The sequence below is a fragment of the Callospermophilus lateralis genome, unplaced genomic scaffold (genome assembly GCF_048772815.1).
Source record: "Callospermophilus lateralis isolate mCalLat2 unplaced genomic scaffold, mCalLat2.hap1 Scaffold_1098, whole genome shotgun sequence".
NCBI lineage: Eukaryota > Metazoa > Chordata > Mammalia > Rodentia > Sciuridae > Callospermophilus > Callospermophilus lateralis.
In genome coordinates, this window is record NW_027511223.1 from 222,875 (window position 1) to 239,098 (window position 16,224).

General features: G+C 34.3%; 1 protein-coding gene across 1 annotated transcript; it reads left to right on the forward strand.

The window, feature by feature from the left end:
* The first annotated feature begins 226 nt into the window (after positions 1-226).
* LOC143640032 (axin interactor, dorsalization-associated protein-like) lies at positions 227-3,305 on the forward strand. The gene is made up of 4 exons (XM_077108013.1): positions 227-350; positions 2,016-2,138; positions 2,947-3,064; positions 3,209-3,305. Exons 1-4 carry the CDS (start codon positions 263-265, stop codon positions 3,303-3,305), a joined length of 426 nt encoding a protein of 141 aa, XP_076964128.1. The 5' UTR covers positions 227-262.
* The last annotated feature ends 12,919 nt before the right edge of the window (positions 3,306-16,224 follow it).

Below are 16,224 nucleotides of genomic sequence, written 5' to 3' on the forward strand. Positions count from 1 at the left end.
ATTATTTCTGCTTAAAGGTGATTGTATGATTGGGAAATGCAGATATATTATGTGTAAAATTAAATATTTTTCTAAAAAAGTATAAATCAGATGTTCATGAATTTTGGAAATAAAAATACATAATGCCTAGCTAGTTCTTAAGAGGTAGGCTATATCTTCTGTTTGTCAAAGTATTTACTCTGAATTATTGGTGGAGCTAACTTTTATTGAGGTTTCTCTGTTGCCAGGTACTTTATTACCAAGGTTGCCATCAGAACCGGGAATGACATTACTTACTATCAGGATTGAGAAAATTGGTCTGAAAGATGCTGGACAGTGCATCGATCCCTATATTACAGTTAGTGTAAAGGGTAAATAACTGGCAAATTGCATTATGTTTTATCTCATATGGGACAAAGTTTTTGACAGGGGATGGTCTTGTATATGTGACAACTTACTTTAATGCATTCTATAATGAGGCAAAATCCTAGAAGAGATCATAACAGAACATAGTTCTGAAAGACTTACAAAATATATTTCCTACTTGCTTTTGAGTTTGTATAGATTTTTGCTCTTCAGATTCCAGCTAATGTGCGGACTAAACATACACATTGTCCTTAACAGCAGCTACAGCCTTCAGGATGTAGATTAACAATAGCACTCCTCACCTTCCATGGGTGTGTAGTTTTCTACACAAAGCCCCATGTCCAATTTTCCCATCTCTCCTGCTTTAGCCCCTCTTCTTCCTGTGCTACTGAGGCATCTACATAGGTGAGTCCTACAGAGGCAGATGAAAATCAGGGGACAGGGAAGTAGGGTGCGTCCATAACATCCATGCCCTGAAAGCAATCCCGTGGGATGATGATGTGATTAAGGAATAAATTATACCACTTTACAGAAATAACTATAGTTAGTACAAATGGCTTATTTTAATCTGTAGTTTTGCACCAAAAAAACAGATCGGTGCTGAAATTAAATGGAGGAACTTTTATCAATTGCAGAAATAAAGTCAGATCCATGGGTTCATTAGTGCTAATTAAAAGAAAAATATGACCACAAAGAAAAAGATTTATTTAAAGAACATAATCCACAGCACTAATACTGGTACACTTTTAAATTCCGATGTTACCAGTTATCAAATATATAGTATACTGGAAAATATTTACATTGTTTGATAGACCATTTGTAAAACTGCAAACTCATTCAGAAAGTATACTTAAAACACAAAAATATTTAATGATGTTGTAAATGTTAAGTTACCTTTGCATATGTTACACTGAAATATTTTATGTAAATATTTTTTAATTATTAAATGTACTAAATTGTTTTTGAGCTTTTTGAGACACATAAATGAATAACACATAAACACTGAGGAGTTATTAAATGAGTCCATGTTGAATTTGATTAAACTGAGATTTTAAAACCCAGAAAATTAAAACTATATATAACGTACCATCTGGTTGTTGTAGATTCAGCATATGTTGTAAACAGTATAACCAGAATTTAGATAATATATATGAAAAATTATTCATTAACAAAAGGGTTTTTGTTGGCTGTTCTCATCCATTTTTGGTTCTTAACAGGGAAATTATAAGGTTAGGTTTAAAGGCTTTTCTAAATAAGCCATATACTTGATCAAAGTTAGAAATTGGTGGCAGAGGTCCATTGTGGCAAATTATATACTCCAGATTTTTTTTTTTTTTGCATAGAAAAATATAGTGGGCTATTCCCTAAGGAAAACGTTTGTTCTTTTTACCACTTCACTATGAATATCAAGTTTTGTCCACTTGGCCATGTAAAGGCTTCCTTGTCCCCTTCATGAGGTCTCCTATCCAGTCTATATTCATTTCTGTCCACATACCCAATGAACTTCAACAACTCTCACATACTTGCTCACACCAAATAGGAATCTCTTAGCCTGAGAATCTCCTCTCAGCTCTTTCCATGCCTCTTTGGGAACTGTAACCTTTGCAGTTTCTAGATTTTCCATCTGTATATGTGAATGCTCATAAGCAGAAACTTATTTGTTTCTCCAGATCTGAATGGCATAGATTTAACTCCTGTGCAAGATACTACTGTGGCTTCAAGAAAAGAAGATACATATGTTCATTTTAATGTGGACATTGAGCTCCAGAAGCATATTGAAAAATTAACCAAAGGTTTGTAATTATCAGTTACTGACTTCTTAAGGACTTCTTAAGGACACTATTTATCTGGTTTTGTCTTGATAGTGTACTTAAAACAAGATCTTATGTCACATAGTTATGAATATTGACTTAAAGAAAGTCAAATCAACATTTTTTTTAAAATATGAGAATTAGCAGTTGCATTATCTAGTTGTGTAATAATGTGGTTAAATATTATTTGACAGGGAAGTATTTCTCATAATACAGAGTTAAGGAAGCAGGTTCTCTAATAATTACCTTAAGTCCTTTTAGGAACCTAATGATTACTTTCTAACAGTTAAGGAATTATTTTTTTTCTTTCAATAAGATGCATTGGGTAAAAAGATACTATAACTGGCAGTTAGTTTGTAAGAATATGGAAAGGACAATCTGGGCATGGTGGTTTCAGGAGGGAGAGAAATAAAATATCAAAGGAACTCTTTTAAATTTCAATTCTAATATAGGTGCTTATTGAAACCATTTCTATAGGTACTGCTGATACTTAAGTAACTTCTGTTTTTCTTGTGGTATTTAATATTTTATATTCTTTGATAGTTTATGATTCTACCTGTGTACATAACTTACATTCTTGCTATACAATTTTGTTGTACTTTGTAGAATTAAATGATATGGAGAAATGTCACTCAGACATGGTAGAAGAGCTTGGAGTGACAGCCACAGTGAGTTATCAACAGTTGTGTCATCAGACTGTTTGACACTTTACTTTGTAAAATCATAGGCTTCTGGTGACACATAAGAAATGTGTGGTCTCTGGCTTATGTGGTTTGTTTTAATTCCTTAGGTGCAGCTATCTTCTTTGAATTCAAACACTACAAGCCTAAAAAAAGGTTTACCAGCACCAAGTGTTTTGCTTTCATGGAGATGGATGAGATTAAACCTGGGCCAATTGTAATAGAACTGTAAGTGATATACATATAGGATTCATACTGTTCTAATGGTTACTAGTTCATGTTTCTTCTTAGTCCCTCTTATCTAGAATGTAACATTGGAGTAAATCAATCATTAAAGTATTTTAAACAATCATCTTTCTATTGTGGTTACAGATACAAGAAACCCACTGACTTTAAAAGAAAGAAATTGCAGTTATTGACCAAGAAACCACTTTATCTTCATCTACATCAAACTTTGCACAAGGAATGATTCTGACATGAATAATGTGAAATTTCTGTGAATTTTACCACTCAGTAGAAACCATCATAGCTCTGGGTAGCATATTCATCCTTCAGGAGGCAGGAAGTGAGCCGTACCTATAGGCCAGTGAGTCCATGGCAAAGCTGTACCACAGAACTAAAGTCCAGCACCTCATTGTTATGACTCCTTTGGATACAAGGTCTATTGTAGATTTTGAAACATGTTTTTACTTTTCTATTAATTGTGCAATTAATAGTCTTTTTCCTAATTTACCACTGTTCCTACCCTGCTTCCTGGAACAATACTGCTGTGGTAGGTATGCTCATCTTCAAAATTTAAAATACAGCAATAAGAATGTGCTAGAGTTTACACATTTGCTCACTTTTGCTCCAATATGGTCTTTTGATTTGAATCAACTTCAAACTTTTGAATTGAATTGGGTAGGATAGTACCAGATTGCTTTGAAAGGAAATTGGATCAGTTATGGTCTGTCTTATAGGCTGTTCCTTAGAGCTGACCTAAATTCACCCTCATCTGATAGTTCTACTTAGAAATAGTGTGCCTTGACCAGAGCAATATCTTATATGGGCGTGCCCCCGAGATTGTAGCTGTGATTTTTTTCCAGATGACCAGATTGTTTTTCTGAAAGTAAGCATATTTTTAGTCATGTTGATTAGTTGTTCTACATCACATTGCTATTGTTTCTAGGGTTAACATTAATGATTCTAGGGTTAACATTAAAACCATCTCTCTCAGAATAATTACAAATTTTTGGGTGGGTTTAAATCATGTAATCTAAAAATAATTGAGTCAGATGCTAATGAGATACTGCAGGAACAACTGCTGTTTTTCTGACAACTGATTGTGAAACCTTAAAACCTGCATACCTTGTCTTTATAAAGTGATGAGTATGCAAAATATGGAAAGATATTCTATTTTTTTTTAATATAGGTAGATACAACTGCCATTTATTTCCTATTTAGATATATTGACATTCATATGAAAATATGCAGGTCATTAGCCTATTATAATTTCACCATTTACATTACTTTTAACTTAATGATGAGATATAAATAAAACTTTCATAGTACACAAGGTGGATATTTGATACACAGAACATAAAGATTTGTGAGGAGCTTTTTTGTGGGTTACATGTAGAACACATGTATTTTAATATTCACTATTTTAAATGAACAATGCATGAAGGGAATGCAATACTTGGCCTATTTTTAAACTAGTGTAAACCCTAATCATACCATCTGTTTGCTTTTTAAAACGAATAACAGTTATTTTAGCCCTTGCACTTCAAGAGATCTAGTCTTTAATTTTTCAGTTGTCTGTTAGGTCAATATTGTTTACTAGATGAATGTTAATAAAACTATATGAGCCTGAAAGAATTCTCAACCAAATTTAGTCTTTTCTTTCATCTGGATTGGGTTAATTTCACAAGTGCAAAAATAGTTCAGTCTACAGTAGTTCTAGGAAATGAAGAATTTGCCTTAATAAAATGTTCACTCAACTGAAACTCTTGAGTAGTCAAAATTTCCAGACTGTAAACTTCTCAAGAGAAGGGCCTCATCTTCTCCATGTCATGTAAACTTTCCAAGGTGCTTGGAAGCACTCTGTACTCTGTGGAGTACTCAGTACCTTTTTGTTTGATATTACTGATGTTGAAGTTGCTCCCTTAAAATCTACTATTAAAATGTAGCAAAACTGATACATTGTTCTTTCTGTTTTTTTCATAGACTATAAAACATGTATATCAAAGTGATAATTAAAAAAAAAAAAAAAAACTTTTTTTTTGGTTGTAGATGGACACAGTACCTTTATATTTATATGTGGTGCTGAGGATCAAACCCAGTGCCTCACATGCAACCCCAGCCCCTCAAAGTGATCATTAATATGAAGAAACATTTAGCATCCTTCACATAAGAATGCTTTTTTTTAACCTCTATTTATTTATGTGATGCTGAGGATTAAACCCAGGGCCTTGCCTGTGCTAGGCAAGTACTCTACCACTGAGCCACAACCCCAGCTGCCACCAAAGAATGGGGTTATATGGAAAAAAAAAAGAGGATGCTTTGTATGAATGTCTTTCATCAGCATTAAACAAACTTAAATTGAACATTGTCATTAGCTTAGCTTTAATTCAGACCTGAATGACCAAACCTTCCCCTCCAAAAAAGGTGGTTTTATCTTGAAGCAATTAACACAAAACAATCTGTATCTCACAAATTAGTTGTTTAAATTTACTTTCTAGTGTGGGAGGGGATGAGTCACTGGACAATAATTACAACTATAGCAGTAATACTTTCAGGTTGAAACACTACTGCTTCACAAATGAAATGATTTTAGTAACTAAACTCAAACACAATTTGCTGGAGAGGACTTCTAAAACTTTTGAGATACAAAAGTATAATTGAATCAAGGGACAGTATTCTCTCACAACCGGTATATGGGCAGCTACCTTGGGCTTTGCTACAGAAGTGGTACAATCAGATGGATGTAAGGAGAGGCAACTATGGGTGGGTTCACAACTGCTCAGATAAACTACGTAGAACACGTTATAGCTTACTAATAGAATAAATACAAAAAAGGCTTTAGAGGGAAAACTACTGTTGCTTTGAATAAAAAAATAAATCTGCCTTTCCTTGAAAATCTATCTTCTAGCTGACATCACCTTTATTTAAATGCTATTTTAAAATTAGAAGTTATAGTAACTTCAGCATTGCCTTGTATACTGTAGAGGTTGAAAGACACATTCAAAATTGGTGTTTGTGACTTTAATTTTATTTTACATGGTTAAAAATGGCATAAGCTATTATATGGTTTTCCTCTTACACATAGCTGCTGCTTCTGATATTAAATGGAGGCTATGTAGATTGAATTCTTCCTAACGGACTCAAATTCTTTTTGATTCTGAGTCATCTTCAGTAGTTTAGAGATTTTGTTTCACAGAGATTTTGTTTCACACTGAAGCTTTTGCCCCTATTTTGAGAATACTTAGGGGACATAAAAAGAACAATGATATGTTCTAGGTTTCAACAATCCTATTACTTTCTAGAACTTTAAAGAATGGAAGAATATGGTCTAGCAGTAAACAAAAGTACCAGGCTTTTATAATTTTATTTAAATCTTAAACCTCTTAAAATGTACTGTTAAAATTGCTGTAATTAAAATTACAGCTCTGGAGAGCTAGTTCTTAGAAACATTGTTTTAAAGACAGTAGTTACAGATTCAGGACTTGCTTTAATTGATTTTTAAATAAAACATATTTGAGTATCTGTAAAAAAAAGAATTTAATTCAGCCCATAGTTGCTGATTAAAGACATTATAAGCCTTAGAGTTTCATTCTTTCTTTCTCAGAGGATTATACTTTTCTAATTTTTTTATCATATTCCTTGAAAATCAGTGGCAAGGTATGGGAAAGAGAAGAGTGTGTGTGTACATTTTTTTAAAAGAAAGTTCCTTATTTTTTATAGACACAACATACCACCCTATATTTTACTGTTATAATGCAATAATGGCAAAAGCAGTAGAACTTCAGGTCAAACAACTCTTGCTACTAATGTAAACTCATTCTCAGAAAACCATTCTCACATGGACAGTGGTTAGAAAAAAGTACATGAATGTGCTACAAAAATAGAGCCACAAGACTTCTCACAAGTAAAAGAAATTCCTCTGTATAAGTCCACAGTTGACCAAGGTCCAGCCTCCTTAACAGTGAGCAACAGGAAATATGCTGCCAAGTCACCATCTTCAGTTCTGAGAGTGAGTTTACATGCTTCCCCAATGGCACAAAGTCACATGACGATCCAATGAATCAACAGACACTTGGGAGATATTAATAAACAATTTTTTATGAAATATTACAACAAAGAACTTCAGCAAGAAGGAAAATGAAGTTTATGATCTTTGAGTAAACATTTTTAGCATAACAGTCTCTGCGACCAGATATTTAAAGAGAAAAATCAAGCTTATAAAACACCATTTCTCTGTTGTCAACTGGAATACACTAAAAATAGGATAATGGAAATACATGTTCTTAAAGCATTTCCACAGGAAATGTCCATAATTATGACATTCTAAATCATTTAGCAATTGTATATGCTACATTAACTAAAACAAAGGTATTCCTTATTGCACATTTTAAAGTTGAAAGGATACTCTAGTTTAAGTGGGGGATATTTAGGGGGAAAATATTTTGGCTCCAAATGTATACTGCACCAAGGCAGCTTCATTCTAAAAACATAAACCATTTAAAATAAACTTTTATATTTTGAAGCCAATAATCCTTCAACACAATGAATAGTTCATAGTCCACTTTCTGACTAAGTGTCAGAGGTTAATTTTATGGGCCCTGTTTTAAGGCCTGTGAACAGCCCTCACTACTCTGAGAATTGGGTGTAGGTGGAGGTTCATCTTTAAAGCCTGAAGACATTAAGTCTTTTGCAGCAGGTGGTGGCCCATAGTCTTGGGGACCATGAGTTGGAGGTGGTAATGGGGCACCAGGAATGAAGTACTCTCTTGGGCCAAATGAGCCTAAAGGTCTAAATGGTGCAGGTCCTGGAAAAAAATCACGAGGGTCAAAAGGCAAATCCCATTGTCCAGGTGGAACACCTGGTGCGTATTCTCTGAAGCCTATTGGTGGGCGCATACCAGGACCTGGAAAATAAAAAGGAAGTTATGTAAATACCCAGAAATTTCTAAACTTGGGTAATTTCAAGTACGTTAATATAGTCTTTAATTTCTCCCAAGCCTAGAACATCAACTGGTGAACATCCTGACTTGCCAGATGAGGCAAACTGAAATGGAAAAAGTTTAGGTTATAGCCTGGCCAACCAGCCATGAAGCAACATATTAAGGATTTAAACATGGCTCTACCTAGCTCCAGGCTTATCTTTTTTCTTTCCCTACTATATAATTGCAGAATTATTTCTATCTCACAAGAGCTCCATTTATATTTGGAAGTACTATATTACCATGACAAGATGATAGATTATGAAATAAGAACTTTACTACATCAAAGAAAAATTGATAAAAGGAAATCCCACTATTTATTACTGTATCCATTAAAAATTCATGAAGTATTTCAGCATGGACATTACACATGCCATCAGAATCAAGGTGCATGCCCCCCTGGAAAAGGCCTTCCACAGCCACCTAATTAAATCAGCAACATTTATTAGGTCACTGTTAAATCCTCCTCTTTAACACTTCCCTCTGACTTTTCTCAAGGTAAGGAGGGTTTGACTTTTCCTTTTCTATATTCTATAACCTACTGCTTATGCTTCCATTATGGGTGATTACAAACTTTATGTTATAGGATTTTCATATCTGTGACAAAATGTTAAGTTATGGCATGTGTCTCATCCACCTTTCCATCTATTGCAGTGCATATCAACATATTTTCAACAAACATCTGCAGAAGTAATATTTCTGGCTTTTCTCTATATAGCCCCTTATCCTTGTCTATGAGATAGCTATTGCCTATCTCAGTATAAGATTATGTAGTGTCCCATATATCCCAGAAAACTGGAGGAAAAGTTAAAATGTACTCAGCTGTATCCTTTCATTGTTAAGTCCTGAGATAGCAACCAACTGTTTTAGCAAGCAATAGAAATGAAAGATGAATGTGATTTATAAGTCAATCACTACTGTTCAGATAATCATACCAAATGGTGGAGGAATTGGTCGAGGCCCAAAAGGCCCACCGAGCTGAAATGGCGGTCCATACCAAAAGGGAGGTGGTGGAGGCCGTCCCATCGGGGGTTCCATAGGGGGGCCCATGAAGGGTACCCCTGAGAAAGGAGGGGGCCCTTTCATAGCCATATTAACCTGCAATTTAAGATTTGAAAGCAGTTAAAAGTTTTAAAATTCCTATGTATTAAGACAAAGTACCAACACCGATAAAAGCTAAAACCCAAAACAGGCACCTGTCCAGAGAACACCATCAGTGCAATAAAAACTCTACCCACCCCTCCTGTGTATTCCCACTGACAGCTTACAGAAGTTAGGATTCCACAAGAGGGAGCAGTTTGTTACTGATTATATCTGCACAGGAAAGGGAAAGGCAAAAGGACTGGCAGAGGTTTTTAACAGAGGTGATTTCTGACCAGTATGTCATGCTGTATTCACTACAACCTATTTCAAAGGGAGTCCCCCCCATCACTTCCCTTTCATCACAATAGCTCATTACTTCCATATTAAGAATGAACAGAATAAAATGAAAAATCCATTCTGTACCGATGTAATAATAGCTACTATTCAGAGTATCTTCAGTAAGTCTTTCATATATTATTCAACCTCTGAGATCTTTAAGTAGACTGTCTTGTTTTAAATAAGAGGGAACAAAAGCAAATGGATTATCATAATTTGTTGAAGGCCACACTGCATATTAAAGGATCTCAATCCCAGGTTTGCCTCCAAGCCATGCTTTTCCCACCTCTACTCCTCTCTAACAACGGGTCTTTGCTCTCTTTTAAATCTTCTACTACAAAGGGGTTTGGGGGTCTTATCTAAGCTGCCCTTAGATTGCTCCAGAGATGTATATTCCTGGAATATGTATACACTGGAACTTGAGAAGTATTTTCCAACACAATGTTATATACACAAATTAGGAAGACAAGGCTTTAATATTTAATTTCATTTACTGTACACCATTTGAGATATTGATTTATCATTTCCTATGAGTAGTGGGTTTGAAACTAAACAATTAAAAATTTATTTTATTATAGAGCTGCAGAAGACCTACCAGATATAATAGCAACACAGTTACAAGAGAATGCACTTATGTGAACAAATGAGACCATTGCTTGGGACTGGCTCAAGAGGTCATTTCAGATTATCATTTTTGCACTGAAACAGTATTTCATTTTCAGAAAATCTGATACCAATCTAATTCAAATCACTCAAAATAGGGTTTGCACAAATGGAGGAATTCTTAAATAGCATTCTTCCAAACAAAAATAAAAATGATGAATTATATAATTTTTAATGAATTTACTTTGCCTTAGAACATTCAACACAAAACACCATATAAAGTTAGAGTGATAACTTTTCACATTCTGTAGTTCATTATAGTTGTACACACTTAAGCCACATTTCCAAGTTAAGGAGAAAAGTCAGCTCAATATTGCATGCAGTTCAAAGCAAACAAGATCAGTGTCATGCTCTGAATATCCTTCCCAGAAATGCACAGAATAAAACACAATTCAGTTCTCAACCTCTAAGTACTTACTCCAACTGGATGCTCAGTCAAAGAAGTAATGGTAGAAACTGAGGGGGTCTCAGGTTCTTGGGGAACAGTTTGCTTTTTAAAAAACAAATGGGATAGTACAACTAGAACACAAAGAAGGATAAAGCAAAGAGCAAGTACTGTAGGAAAGCAACATGTTCCTGCACGACCACGTGATTCACAGTAACTACGGAACTTACCTTGCCCTCATCCGTCACCTTAGCTGGAGAAGAACTTCTGGAGCTGCTGTTCATGTGAGCTGGACCACATCCTGGGTCTGTTAGAGATCAAAGAATGGATTCAGACTTATTCTAACATGAAGAGAATAAAAATCCTGCATCCACAATTACAGATTCTTTGAAATTACTTGGTCTCTTTACCAGAGGCAACAGATTTCCCAGATGCCTCAGAAGACCATTGAGTACGAGGTAAAGGTCCATCCATTGACCTTTGGGAAAGAAAGATCAGAGCCCTTGTATGTATTTTTCAGAAGAAATAAACCACTGGTGGACAGGTCAGGGTTCAACAATAAATAGAAAGCAACATTAAAAATGGGTTGCCCAGGGGTTGGGGTCGTAGCTCAGTTGTAGAGTGTTTGCCTAGCATGTGTGAGGCACTGGGTTTGATTCTCAACACCACACCATCTACAATTAAAAATATGTAAAAAAAAATGGGTTGCCCAAAACGTAAATCACAATTTATGAAGAGACTTAAGTAAAATAAAGAACTGCCTTGGGTTGATAGAACAGCAAATTAAAATGTACTGGTCCTAAACTTTAAGCTATAGACTTGAGGTATGTGTAGGTTGGCTTTTCTTTAGTCTGTATAACCTGACTTCCAATCTTAACAAGACTACAGTCCTATTTAGAATTGGAAATAAGACTCAGTATTTCATATTGGAAATATGTATGCTACATAAAGTTTAAGGCTACTTTTAAAATATTTGGGAAAGGAACACCATAGAGAATTAATATAAAGATAAAGGTTTACACTTCACAGTGTAAAATTTAAAAGAAAAGAACAATACAGGGACCTCCAGGAAAAAAAAAATGTTTTCTATTCTAGAACAGATTTTACAGAAAACATTCACTAAGATAAAGTAAGAAATTATCTTCTATATATTGTACAGGCCCAAATTCTATGTTTTCATTAGAATATTCAAAAGGGAAAAAAAACCAAAACCTTGAAGCAGTTTACTATAAAGCAACATGTGAATGCTCACCAAATCCATTTCTAGGCATATCTCTTTGATTAAGAGTAGCAAAAGGAGGTCTCCCAGCTGGCTCTGCTGTCAGTGGAGGGGAACATTCTCCACCACTCACGGGGGATGGACCAAAAGAGCCGTTATGGCTCAGTGGACCTAAAGACAACAATGCCGTGTTACTACTTTAAGGCAGCCTTCTCCCTGACACCAACCCCCACACCTCCCGCTTTAGCAAATCATTCAGATTATTTCATAACCATTACACACAGAAATAAAAAGTAATTTACATACATTCTGCACCAAGAAATAAAATAGCTCCTTTTACAAAGTGCCCCCTACCTCTCTGAGGAGGATTTTGTAAATTTGGTCTCCCCGGCATTGGTTTTACAATCACAGGTTCATATTGCTGCATTGCCATCTTTTGGGTCATTTCCAGTAGTCTTGAATATTGAGAAAGAATGGGCTGAATTATGAAACAGCAATCATAGATAATATCTAGCATAACCTTAAAACACTATAAAACATACAGTAAGATACCAAAAATCACATACTTCTGTCTCAAATTAGCAGCTTCCCTTTTCTCTTCAGCTATAGCTCTTTCTGCAGAACGAGCTTTGAGCTATTAAAGAGAAAATATTCAAATTCAGTTGCGGTAGGCTATGCAAAAAATAAAGAAAAGGGGGAAAAATCTTACCCAACTATCATGAGCTTTCTTCTCATGCATAGCAATCTGAAAAAGACAACACATTAAAAAAAATGTTTTTAGGGACTCATTATAATAGCCTATAATTGTCTGTATTAGATATCAAAGAATTCTGCAACTACAGGACAGTATTAATTACTACCTGGTTTTTAAATGAGCGCTCGGTTTTCTGTAATTCTTCTTCCATCTCTTCAATTCTCCGCCTAAGAATTACAACAATTGAATAAAATTTGAAACATTCTGACCATTTTCACTTTATTCCATCAGCTATACTTTTAAAGACTTTTATCATACATAAAAAAACATTTCTATAGTTAAATGAATCCAGTGTGATCAAAACTAATACTACAGGCCAGGTGCAATGCCACATGCCAGTAATCCCAATGATTGGGAAGCTGAGGCAGGAGGATCACAAATTCGAGGTCAGTCTCAGCAATTAAGTGGGAACCTATGCAACTGAGACCCTGTCTCAAAGTAAAAAAAAAGGTCTAAGGATGTAGCTTAGTAGTAAAGCACCAAAAATAAATAAATGAATAAATAAAATAAAAACCTAATACTAATAACTTCTTTATCATTTAATTGCTAGAAATTCTGAATTGATAAATTATAATTTCCTTAACTGTTCATCAGTGTGTTCTCAAGTAATTCTGCTAGAAATATCTTCCTCCTTAAAACTTTTTTTCTTTTTTTTTCAAATTATATCCATAGAAGATTTCCAAGGTCTATCAAATGCCACACTTTTGTGGGTCTTGATATAACACACAGCAAACTGATTTCTTAAAGAATTACTACAACATACAAAACCCCCAGAACTGTTTGCGTTGACCAAGTTCCCTATGGTCTTGCCCATTGGGTACAAGTAAATTTTTGTTAACATTTTTCATTTGTTAAGTTGAAATTTATTTTTTCTCCTGTGTGAATTGAATGTGTTCATATCCTCTCGTTATTTATACTTCCATGCTATTTTCTTCTATCTACATAATGTAAAAAAAAAAAGATTAAAAAGAAAGCTAACACTAATTCATTAGACATTGACACCCTCCTTTAGAAACTGAACTCACTTGTAATTTTTAACTTCCTGTACAGCGGAAACCCCCTTTTCATCTGCAGCTGACAGCTGCTCCTCTTTTTCTAGTCTCTCACATTCTTCTTGACTCAGTTTCCTAAAATAAAGCCAGTTATCAAATCAAAAGTTTCTCTTTGTGAATATCACTTCCCACAATTCTATAAAATGCTTAGGCACATAAAATAGGAATTCAAACCTGCAATTTCATAAATCAAACTCTGGCAAATCACTTACATTTTCTAACTTCTCCTCTTAATTCTCTACTTACCAGTAAATAAAATAAATGTGAAAACAACATGTGCCCCAAGGGCGAGTCTCCTGTGTGTAAGATAATAAAAACTCACTTTACTTCAATGTGGAAGATCAGGACTGATCAACCTAACATAATTAAACATATTAGGATAAAGCAGGGGATAATTCTTTTCTCGTTTCTGCCATGGGTAGGACACTAAGTATATCTTTGTCATGGAGGAACTCTTTTCTCAATCCAAGACTGGTACCATAATAAGGATATAGTCAGTCAAAGAAAAAATCTTCTAGAATATGTCTTTTAGCTATGCAATTAACCACAGAACATTTTTCACACTTTAGATATCTATTTCAAAATAATTGTAAATTAAGCAAAAAGACAAATCTGAGTTTTGATAATGTCTATCAACCAGAAAAAGAAGCCAAACTGATCCACTATCAGAGTATTATCTACTGACAAGTTTTAACTCTGATCATGAAACTCAAGATGTTCATCTACTGACATAAAGGTAGCCACATTTAATGATTTAAAAAATACTATTTTCTGCTATCCTTGTACTACTTTAGCCATAGTTCCAATTCAAAAGATAATTAACATGAAACTTAATTTTCCATATATCAGAAGAACTACAGTAAAAAAGCATTACTGATACCAAATAGAAAAAGGGGATTATATATTCTTATATAGCTTCTCATTTAATTCTTCAGCAAGTATTTTATGAGTGGCTATAGTATACTAGTTACCTTGTAAGATGCTAAAGAATAAAAGAGCTCACTGTTTCAGGTATAAATGATGCCTAAATGAATATAATAATTTTACCCACTGGCTTAAGAAGGAATATGGAGAAAACTGAATCTTGAAGGACAGAGAGAATTTTGTTTCCAATTATCAAAGAGTTAGTCCGAGAGCACTAAGAACAATCAAAACATCTTTATAAGAATATAAAATTGTGTTTGAAGGGATTCCAAGCTAAAAAGTCAGTGAAGATATATGTATGTGGCCAAGATCCATTAGAAAAAGGAATCTCAGAATTACAAGTAAGGCTGGCACTTTAAGGTACTTTTCTCCTATTAAAGATAACACAAAGATATGAGTCTGAACGAAGGCTTCATTAAATTCCTGGGCTTAGAGGAAAAAAGAGGCTACCAATAAAGGAACCCTTAATAAAAGCCCTAGTCTTTGAGTGTAGATTAGAAAGTACTGCACACTTAAGTGATGAACAGGCAAAAAATCCAAAAGGAACAATACTGAAACATTGAAAAGACAAGTCATTTTTGAATTATCTTAATTGCTGACTAAGTTTAAAGTGACAATCCTACTCAAGTAACCTCAACACTTTTCAATAAGAAGATAACTTCGTCTTAGTCCTCAAATTTCATCTATAATTATCACAGCAATGTTGGCCAATCAAAACTGACCAGGCATTCCATAAAACAAAATTCTGTGAGAAAAAATCCCACAGAAAAGGAAACCAGCTAATGGGGTTATCCGCATTCAAGTATTTTTGTGGATTAAAAACTTCAAATGAACTTTCAAAAAATAACTAGCTCCACACTAATAAGATTAATATATAAATATATACTACAAACAAGTACTTCTGTAATCATAACTCCTAAGGTCCTTGCCACAGTTCCATTTTGTGTGAACATCTGAGATATTCAAGTCCAAAACTTGTACCATCAATAAGTAAATATTACTCCTTTTTGAAGTTTTTATTCTACTAAAACATGTCATTCCAAATCACTCAGTATTTTTAAAGGTCCAGAGTTAGAGATATAAGTTCAAACATTAGAATTACATAACTGATCAAAATGAAAGGTAATTAAAATAAATAGGGGGATCATAGAAAGGGTCTAGAACTTTGAGAGGTATTTCCACATCAGTGACTGTTAATACCATTTTACCACTTCCTGCCTTCATATGAATTTGACAATTGATTATGATGTCCTCACAGCCTTAGTTTACGGTTCCAACTACCTCAGGACCCTTAAGACTGACAATGGAAAGAAAAATGCAACTTATAGGGAACAAAACACAAAGGAAAAAAGACAAATCTCTATTTATTACAACTAGAAGAAATTGTAAATAATCTTAAGAAAAGATAAAATTATCTATTAGTTCACACAGTGATAACAATAACAAACAATGAAAATCTTACTTTTGTAGTGCCATCTCATTTTTCTGGTAGAGTTCATTTAAAATCTCCACTTTCTGCCTTAGAGTTTTGCATTCCTCTTCCAGTCCAACTTTAGAAGACTGTAGTGAATTGCAGTCACCTTCTAATTTCTTTATTTGGTCTGTAAAGGATAAAACAGCTTATCTCTATATGTGTACAAGGACTTAAGAACTTCTTTGAGGGAGTAGTGCCAAGAAAAGTAAGAAGCATGAAAGCAAGAAGCCATTCTTTATCTTTCCAATAAAATTTTAAGTCTTTCCAACATGGGAATTTCTTCTCAAGAAGAACCCAC